The 10,356-nt window shown below is 44.0% G+C and overlaps 1 protein-coding gene and 1 non-coding gene across 5 annotated transcripts in view; both read left to right on the forward strand.

Moving 5' to 3' along the window:
• Window positions 1–2,736, forward strand: part of GPD1L (glycerol-3-phosphate dehydrogenase 1 like) — a 57,699-nt gene extending 54,963 nt beyond the window's left edge. For all 4 annotated transcript variants that reach the window (XM_032268520.1, XM_032268537.1, XM_032268526.1 and 1 more), the window contains exon 8: window positions 2,432–2,736. In XM_032268520.1, the coding sequence (XP_032124411.1) occupies window positions 2,432–2,528 (97 nt within the window). In that variant the 3' untranslated portion in view covers window positions 2,529–2,736. The remainder of the gene's footprint in view (window positions 1–2,431) is intronic.
• Window positions 2,737–8,433: 5,697 nt separating this feature from the next.
• LOC116545000 lies at window positions 8,434–8,539 on the forward strand. Its single transcript, XR_004266133.1, has one exon. It is a non-coding gene; the product is annotated as a small nucleolar RNA U13 (small nucleolar RNA).
• Window positions 8,540–10,356: the final 1,817 nt, after the last annotated feature.

Raw genomic sequence — 10,356 nt, forward strand, 5'->3', positions numbered from 1 at the left:
GCCCATGGCTCGGTTATAGCAGGGGGATGGAGGTGGACGTTATTAAAGTGTCGGCCCATGGCTCTGGCTCTATATTAGAATCTCAGTGATCCTGTTGGCCTTCCCTTGAACCTCAAGATAGCTGCAGCAGCTCCAGGCATCACATTCACTTTTACACTCAGCAAGGAAACAACCGTAGTCTGGGGTAACAGATTTTTCCTCTGGTGCCACTGAAGGAGAGAAATGTTCAGCAGATACATTATGTCTTGCTGGCTAGGACTTCCCCAGAAACCTTCAGCAGATATACTGTGTCTTGCTGCTCAGGCTGTGTTACTTGGCTAATTCTAGATGAAAGAAAGGCTAGGAAGGTGAGTAGGCTCTTTCTAACCTTGGGAAAGGGAGAAGCAGGTTGAAAATGGCTTTGGTTGGCCAGTCTTCTGCTACCACACTGCTTTGGGGACATACACATTGTTCTTGTTTCAGTAACAGGGAAACATAGCATGGAAGGACAAAGAAACGGGCTGAATTTTCTAGGCTTTAAATCCCATCCACAGGAATTTCTTCAGCAAATCCTCACTGAGCACCTGCCCCTTGCTCTGCATTGTGCCAGGCACTGAGGATACAGTAGTGAAAAACTCAGACTTGGTCCCAGTCCTCATGGAGCTTTCTTAGTCCAGGACATGCTGACCATCTTGTGGCTGCTGCTCTCAGCTGTCATTACTGCACATCCACCATTTGCTGAGTGTATACTGTACACTCCACACGTAAGTCATTTAATACTTGCATCAAGGCTGTATATCCAGTTCTGTTTTACAGATGAGTAGACAGGGTCAGAAGGATTGTGAAACTTGCCAGAGTTAGTAGGCTGTAGAGTCAGATTTCATTAGGTCTACCTGACTCCAAAAAAGAACAAAATATCCCAAACCTAAAAAAAACTACAGTAAAAAAAAAAACCCTACAACAATAGGCTCTCATAAAGACATGTGATCTGTTAGTACTATTTGTTTTCTGTTTTTTTTTTTTTTTGGAGACATGGTCTCACTGTCGCACACCCTGGAGTACAGCAGCGCGATCTCAGCTCACTGCAGAACTCCGCCTCCCAGGTTCAAGCCATTCTCCTGCCTCAGCCTCCCAAGTAGCTGGGATTACAGGCGTGTGCCACCACACCCAGCTAATCTTTGTATTTTTTAGTAGAGACGGGTTTCACCATGCTTGCCAGGCTGGTGTTAAACTCCTGACCTCAGGTGATCCTACAGCCTCGGCCTCCCAAAGTGCTGGGATTACAGGCATGAGCCACCACACCCAGCCTGTTCTTCTTAAATTATCATTATAAGATTCTGTCCAGGGCCGGGCGTGGTGGCTCAAGCCTGTAATCCCAGCACTTTGGGAGGCCGAGGCGGGCGGATCACGAGGTCAAGAGATCGAGGCCATCCTGGTCAACATGGTGAAACCCCGTCTCTACTAAAACTACAAAACATTAGCTGGGCATGGTGGTGCGTGCCTGTAATCCCAGCTACTCAGGAGGCTGAGGCAGGAGAATTGCCTGAACCCAGGAGACGGAGGTTGCGGTGAGCCGAGATTGCGCCATTGCACTCCAGCCTGGGTAACAAGAGCGAAACTCCGTCTCAAAAAAAAAAAAAAAAAAAAAAAAAGATTCTGTCCAGCTAATTTTCAGGATTGCCTTTCAAGACTCTATTGATTCTGCCAAGCTCACTTTGAGCTATGTGTCTGTGTACTTAAACGCCTGCTGAAATTAGTTATTTATTTAGCGATTTCTGCCATTTAAAGAAAAAAAATCACTAAGTAGCTGTGCCCTGGGATTGTGCTGTTTTCTTCCAATGGATGATTAGCCCACCCCTTTGTACCCTCATCCATTCCAGACTTTCACTCATATGTGTGTTCACCTCTTGGAAGAAAAGGTAAGATAGATCAAGCTTCCAGCATAAGATGAGTGCTTTGCTAATTGTGAGTCCTCACTTGGATTCTTGCGGGAGCATTCCAGCCTGCATTATTTGTGGTGATGTGTGGACTGCTTCATCGTCATCGTGAGATGATTCTTTTTGGAGAAGGGAGAGCAATGCCTCCTTGCAACTGAAAATTTATTTTTACAACTTTTATAATAATGACAGAATTTAGACTCATCCAAGATTTGACCAAGAGTCGGAGCCACAACTCTTTCTGTAAATGACAACAGTTTGCCTGGTAGGGTGACCATGTGACTTGTTTGTGGACAGTGCACTCCAAATCTAATTAGACAGAGCATGGTCTAGGTTGCACCAGGATCTGACAGCCACAGCGCAGAGGCTCTCTGCAGACAAAACAGTAGAAAGGGGTCACTGTGTTTTCCAGAGTCTCATGCTAACCTGCAATCTGTCAGGACAGAAAACCTAATTTATTCCCTGAGGCAAATCCAGTGGCCTAACCTTGTCTTTTCACATTTCTTCCCTACTAGGTTTCCATTGTTTACTGCAGTCTATCAGATCTGCTACGAAGGCCGACCAGTCCAAGAGATGTTGTCTTGTCTTCAGAGCCATCCAGAGCATATATAAAGTGAAACGTGCAACGTGCTGGGGAAAGCTCCGCCTTTCTGATCCATCTTTTGGGTTCACGTGGAAACCAGGATTTGGCAGCATGATGTTTGCTTGACCGTAATCTCATCATGGATATGTATGAATTTTTACAGGTTCATTTTTAAATTGTAAGAGGCAGTTCATTGGCAAAGATGTCCTGGGCAGCAGCTAAACACACACACACACACACGCACACACACACACGTACACACACACACGTACACACACACACACACGTGTGAATGGCAGTTTCTTCCTCATTCTGTGGGTGTTTCTATGAGCCAAATTTCAATGTTTTTTTTTCAAAATTGTTTATGAAATTTCCACACAATGGTAGCTTATAAAATTGGAATGATCTCAGCTAAATTGTTTTAGGTGTAATACATATGGATTTGAATGGGGGATCTCTTTTTTCTCATTCTTCTAATGTTAAATTTTAACCAGCATTAACATCGTAGACTGGATGAGTGAGTGTGTTCAAAGATCAATATATTTAACTTTTAAACACTATCTCAAAGCCAGCCTAATTAACTACTTTGATTATGGGCTGACCTTTGTTTTTTAATAATCAGGTATTTTTAATTAGATAATCCACTTCTGTATTTCCCCTCACTGCAGTTGTCTGCATTTTTAGCCTCTTTTCTCTTCATTAGTTGTCAGAATGTGCCTTCACCAAGGCTCAGCAGTGACAGAAGACAGAGAACTCATCTGGGGTTTTCCTGCTGTGCGTGGCACATTCTTCTGATTAGCAGACACTTGTATGATGCTTTTGGCTGGTTAGTGCTCTTTTTGCAAACATTTCTCTTAAGCATCACAGATCCTCTGGGGGGCTGGGGGCTACTGTGACTCCTCTCGTTAGATGCCATCACTCTTCCTGGTCACCCAGTGAGCAGGGACAGAACCGGGAGTCAATTACAATGCCAAGGTACATGACCCTCCAAGAATTCACTGGGCCGACTTGACCCCTGACTAATTGGTTGTGGCAAACGCCATGTGCAGCCTTTCCTGGGGCCGTAGGAGGGCTTCCTGCAGCGGAGATCTATGCAGCCCATCCTCAACGGACGCCTCTCCAAGTGTGCTTCTTGGTTCAACAGCATCAGCTTCACTTGTTGGGTTGGCGGCGGGCGGTAGGGGGCTTGGGGGGGGCGTCTGTCAGAAATTCAGCTTCCCAGGTCCCACCCTGGACATCTGAAGGGGTATGGCATCTGTGCTTTGGATACTCACTACAATTGGAGAACCACTACTTGAGAAAATCTGCTTTAACTTGGCATTCCTCTGTGTCCCTCGGACATGAGTCCCCCATGATCCAGTGGTTATTCCAGGTGCTCCTCGGAAAGGTCCGGTGAGTTTGGGAAGTACCATGTCTGTGCACCTCTTGAAGGTGTAGAATGTATGTTCATACGTCAGTGGAACCCATTTTTCTAGCCTAGCAAGTCCCAAACACATTACACTGAAGACAGATGTTGTGAGGAAACTTGCTGGAGTTTTCAGGGAACGCTGTCCTAGGCTTAGGTGACCTTAGGATGACTTAAGTAGACCCTTCACTCCCTGCGAGAAATTAGGATGAATATACCTGTGGTATTGCTGGTTCCGAACTTTGACAGTTTAGGCCTGCGTGAATCTGATGAAGCTTTAAGGTGACACTGTTGTACAAGATGTCAGCTTTGCTGAAACGCACATTACCTGGAATAAGTGCTTTAATTGTAGAATTAGGATGGGATTGATGTACTGTTTTAAATGAGATTGGCTTCAGAATAGCATTACAGTACTTTATATAGCACTTGACATATGTTAAAGGAACATATGAATGTAATTTATATATTCCTGGAATTTCAGTTACTTTGTGAGATTTGGGCCTGTCCCTCAACCCCAGTTTAGGATTTTTTTTTTCTATACGTTGAAATGATTATAAAATAGATTTTTGTGGGAATTTTAACTCTATCCAAACCATTTTTGGAGCATTTTAAAGCCCCATACACAGAAGTATACGAAAGCACACAACACAAGTGTCAGTTTTAGCACCACTGTTAACCCACTTTGCTTGTCTCATGAAAAATCTTTTTTAAAGTTTGTACATAGGTAACAAAAAGTTACTTTTAAAGATACACAAAGGGCTGTAAGCTAATTGTGGTGTCTATTAAGCAGCATAATGAGATGTGAGGAGGTGGGACTTTGCGTGTTTGGTGTATTTTCATCTGCATTCAGCTTCTTACTCTGGGTTTGTATTCGAGTGCTATTTCTTTACAAATCCCCTTGTAATTACCACTCTGAAGTCTGCTGACTGTGTCTCCTGAACATACTTAGCATATTCTGCACATTATGGAAAAAGGCAAATTTTATAAGTTTCTGCTGTACTAACTGTAGATATTTATTACTCTGTGAGTTGTCTATTTTTATAACCACCTGTGGTCCATTCATTTTAATTCGTATTTCTTACGAAGTATGGTAACAGGGAGGGAGACACCTAGATTAGAAGTTCAATTTGTACTACTTCAGCCAATCTGTGAATGTAAAAACTACACTGTTGCCTTGCTATGATCCACCCTTCTACAATGTGGAACAAGTATCTGAATGAAGTCCACCCTAGGAGATGGAGTCATACTGAACTTGCGGTTTTTCATTTAACTCTTAACTATAACATGGCCCCATGGCATCCGCACCAAGAGGGCGTCATGTGGGGTGCCATTGTGATAGGGGACTTTAGTTTTTCCACTAGTTCTTATCTGCTAGCCTTTTACATACGTGTGTTCTGTATTTGTTTACAGACTGGAGGTGGATATATAATTTTAAAGCTTGGTTTAATAAACATTTAACCCCCTAAACTTGCACCAGGGATCCTGTTTTTCTTTTTATCAGCTTGGGTAAACGTTTTATTTGTCAACTCTTTTTTCCTGAGCTGTGTTTCATTACCAATATCAAAGACAGTTTTCAACAGAAGGGCCTCGTCTCTAATCCCAGGCCCTAAATGCATCTGTTTTTATTGTTTACTGATATTTTTACATAATTGCAGTTTAGGATGGAGACCTTCTAGTGAATTTGAAATCCCCTTCTCCCGACTCCATGTATACCTTTAAAAGCTGGGAAAATATAACCAGTGCTGATGTCATAACAATATGAGGGAAATTCCTAGGATCCTGAAACAAATCAGGGGCTGACCGGCAGAGTTGAAGGGATTGAGTTGTGAAGCTTATGCTGCGCCAGAGCCCACCAAAGTCTGTGTTGTCGAGGAAATAAATGAGCTAAGAATACCCAGGTCTAGGCACAAACAAGGAAGCTGAGGCCCATGTGGAGTAAAAACGTTTTGTTTCGTTCGCCACAGAGTCTTGCTGTGTCACCCAGGCTGGAGTGCCATGGTGGCACATGCCTGTGGTCCCAGCTACTCGGGGGCTGAGGTGGGAGGATCACCTGAGCCCAGGAAGGTTGAGGCTGCAGTGAGCAGAGATCACGCCACTGCACTCCAGTCTAGGGGACAGAGTGAGACCCTGTCTTGAAAAGATAAATAAATAAATTGCAAAATAATTCATTAGGAGTGAAAACCAACAGATTTTTAAAAACAGGGTTAGAACCTTAGGATTTTAGATAATTTGAGTAATACAATAGATACTTTTTTAAAAATCATTTGAAATCCTTTATAGAGATGGGGTCTTACTATGTTGCCCAGGCTGGACTGCAGTGGTATGATCATAGCCCACTACAGCCTCCAACTCCTGGGCCCAGGTGATCCTCCTGCCTCAGCCTCTCAAGTAGCTAGGACTCCAGGGGCATGGTACCACACACACCCAGATTTTTTTTTTTTAAGTAAAGATGGAGTCTTGCTATGTTGTCCAGCCTGGTCTCAAACTCCTGCCCTCAAGCAGTCCTCCCGCCTTGGCCTCCCAAAGCCCTGGAACTACAAGCAAGAAGCCTGGCCAGATGCTTTGAAAGATATTTTTTAAAAATAAAGACATCAAAGATTAAAAAATAAATACTGTGGGAGAAATTTAAAAAATAACCCAGGCAGGCAGATTTGAAAAGGAACCTATTCGAACATTTAGGAATGAATATAATCATTTGAATTTTAAAAATAGGCAAATAGAGGCCGGGCGCGGTGGCTCACGCCTGTAATCCCAGCACTTTGGGAGGCCGAGGCGGGTGGATCACGAGGTCAAGACATCGAGACCATCCTGGTCAACATGGTGAAACCCCGTCTCTACTAAAACTACAAAAAATCAGCTGGGCATGGTGGCGCGTGCCTGTAATCCCAGCTACTCAGGAGGCTGAGGCAGGAGAATTGCCTGAACCCAGGAGGCGGAGGTTGCGGTGAGCCGAGATCGCGCCATTGCACTCCAGCCTGGGTAACAAGAGCGAAACTCTGTCTCAAAAAAAAAAAAAAAATAGGCAAATAGAAAGATTAAAGAGTAGATTTGACAGGGCTGCGATGGAATTGGCAAGATGGAAAATAGATCTGAGGATATTAAAGTAGCAAAGAGCCAGGCATGGTGGCTCACACTTGTAATCCCAGCACTCTGGGAGGCTAAGGCAGGCAGATCACAAGGTCAGGAGTTCAAGACCAACCTGGCCAGCATGGTGAAACCCCATCTCTACTAAAAATACAAAAAATTAGCCAGGCATGGTGGCATGCACCTGTAGTCCCAGCTACTTGGGAGGCTGAGGCAGGAGAATTGCTTGAACCCAGCAGGTGGAGGTTGCAGTGAGCTGAGATCATGCCACTGCATTCCGGCCTGGATGACGGAGCGAGACTCCATCTCAAAAAATAAAGTAGCAAAGAAAATATTTGAGAATTTAAAGGGTAAGTGAAAGATAGAATAAGACTTGAACATAAATCTGATAGGAGTTACAGAAGAGAGAAAAGGAAGGCAATTTTTGAAGAGAAGGCTGAAATTTGTCCTGAATTAGTTATGTGCACTGAATTTTTTGTTATTCTCCATAATGTATTTCCATTAAAATTTAATCACGTGGTCTTTATAACTTTTTATGGCTGCGTATAACTAAGTTGATGGTGAACTTTTTTAAGGAAATAAACATTATGAAGACTCTATGCATAATCTAATTTACTGAAGCTATGATTGATTCACACACGTTACTGAAGCAAGCGATGTTGCCTTTGGTAGGGATGGTAGACAGCAGGCATAGTTCTGTGGGAAGACTTGTAGCTCCGGCTTAACTATTTAATATCCATGTTGTTTAGTCAAGTCAGCTAACTCCTCTTTGAAGTTCATCTTTCTCATTGGCAAGTGGGAATAATATCTGTGCAGCCTGCCTCATAGAATTGCTGTAAAGGTACGTAAAGACCAGGAAATCAACGTAGTAAAGGAGAAAAATTAAATCATCATGGCAGTAGCTGCTTGTGGCAGAAACAATGCCATGTGTTCACTAAATTATTTCTCCCTCTCTCTCTCTTTCCCTCTCTCCCTCCCTCCCTCCCCCCTTCCTTCCTTCCTTCCTTCCTTCTTTCCTTCCTTCCTTCCTTCCTTCCTTCCTTCCTTCCTTCCTTCCTTCCTATACACAGTTAAATTACATTTCCCAGACTCCCCAACAGTTAGGTGGCACCACATGATTGAGTTCTAGCCAATGACATAGGGAGAGAAAAATACCACTTGCAGGTGTTATGTTCTGTCTGATTATTATTTCTTCTGTGTGTGCTGGTTGGATGTCAATTTCCAGGATGTTCTGGAAGCCATACATTGAAGATGATGGACCCTTTTTCAGCCAGGATTCTATAAGACAATGTGGAGAAAGTCCCCCTCCCCCAGTCTTGGTCCACATTGGTCTGTGGTTGATGTGTACAAAAATTATTTTATTATGCCCCTGAGACAGAGGGGTTACTCGCCACAGCAGCTGGCATAACTTCACTTCATACATTGCTGAAAAGATGTTTGAGGAGATCCTTTTGTGATTCATAAGTGTGATGATTGAGTTTTCATACTCATGTGTGAGATGTGCCCCCGAAAACCTGCAAACCTGTCACAACATTTGGTCATTATCAGACATGAAAAAAAAAAGTGTGTTTCAGGAGTTAAAAATGGAACTTGCAGAGCCGGGCGCGGTGGCTCATGCCTGTAATCCCAGCACTTTGGGAGGCCGAGGCAGGTGGATCACAAGGTCAAGAGATCGAGACCATGGTGAAACCCCTTCTCTATATATATGTATATAAAAATAAAAATGGAACTTGCAGAAACATCAAGAGATAAGGGAAATTTCCATCCCTCAGTCACTACAGCGTCAAGTGTCTGTTTTGCCATCATTTGTTTGGACACAGAGGCTAGATTGGAGCGTGGGTGTGCCTGTGGGTGTGTCTGACTCTCCCCTCCCCAGGATAACTCTGGCTAAATCCAAATTTGTATCCAATCGTCCTTCTTTCTCCCTTTTTTTTTTTTTTTTTTTTGAGATGGTGTCTTGCTCTGTCACCCAGGCTGGAGTGCAGTGGCACAATATTGTCTCCCTGCAACCTCCGCCTCCCAGGTTCAAGCGATTCTCCTGCCTCAGCCTCCTGAGTAGGTGGGACTATAGGGGTGTGCCACCACACCCGGCTAATTTTTATATTTTTAGTAGAAACGGGGTTCACCGTGTTGGCCAGGCTGGTCTCAAACCCCTGACCTCAGATCTGCCCGCCTCAGCCTCCCAAAGTGCTGGGATTACAGGCATGAGCCATTGTGCCCAGCCTTGCCGTTCTTTCTCTAGGACTAATGCCATCAAGTTCCAGGACTTATAACACGTGCTTCCTTAACATCAGAGAAGGCTTCACCAGGTGGTGATGTCCTTAAGATGTCTTCCTCATTTCAAAAGCTTTAAGTTCGAAATCTCCCTAAGAAGGCCCCAAGCCATTCAATCCAAATATGGATTTGTCATTTTCTCTCTGGGTTCTTTCCATCATGAAGTCCCCTATATGTTCAGGGAACTGGGAAAAGCAAATTACATGTTTTCTGACTTCTCAAGATACTCAAGATAAAAGATACTATTTATAGACAAGAAAATTAAGGCGTAGGGGGAAGTGACTTCCCCAAGTTCACACGGGACTCAAATTTGAATCCCCACCTGACTCCAAAGTCCTGAAACTAGAGTTTTCAGGGGACATCACTTTAATAAAAATAAAAATATATGAAAACAAAGTTTGGTACAGAGCCTTAGAAAGTATTTACACTCAGGCCGGGCGCGGTGGCTCAAGCCTGTAATCCCAGCACTTTGGGAGGCCGAGGTGGGTGGATCACAAGGTCAAGAGATCGAGACCATCCTGGTCAACATGGTGAAACCCCGTCTCTACTAAAACTACAAAAAATTAGCTGGGCATGGTGGCGTGTGCCTGTAATCCCAGCTACTCAGGAGGCTGAGGCAGGAGAATTGCCTGAACCCAGGAGGCGGAGGTTGCGGTGAGCCGAGATCGCGCCATTGCACTCCAGCCTGGGTAACAAGAGCGAAACACTGTCTCAAAAAAAAAAAGTATTTACATTCACACCTGTAAGCCCAGAACTTTGGGAGGCCAAGGCGGGCAGATCATGAGGTTAATTGATCAAGACCATCCTGGCCAACTTGGTGAAACCCTGTCTCTACTAAAACTACAAAAATTAGCTGGTTGTGGTGGCGCGCACCTGTAGTCCCAGCTACTCAGGAGGCTGAGGCAGGAGAATCGCTTGAACTTGGGAGGTGGAGTGAGCCAAGATCGCACCACTGCACTCCAGTCTGGTGACAGAGCGAGACTCTGTCTCCATAAAAAAAAAAAAAAAGGATTTACAAAAGTAGGGGTCTTGAAGCTTAAATTTCATTAGCTTCATGATTACACAGCATCCTAGTGAAAATTATGCTATCTCCA

The sequence above is a fragment of the Sapajus apella genome, unplaced genomic scaffold (assembly GCF_009761245.1).
Source record: "Sapajus apella isolate SASKATOON/1434 unplaced genomic scaffold, GSC_monkey_1.0 scaffold4, whole genome shotgun sequence".
Taxonomy (NCBI): Eukaryota; Metazoa; Chordata; class Mammalia; order Primates; family Cebidae; genus Sapajus; species Sapajus apella.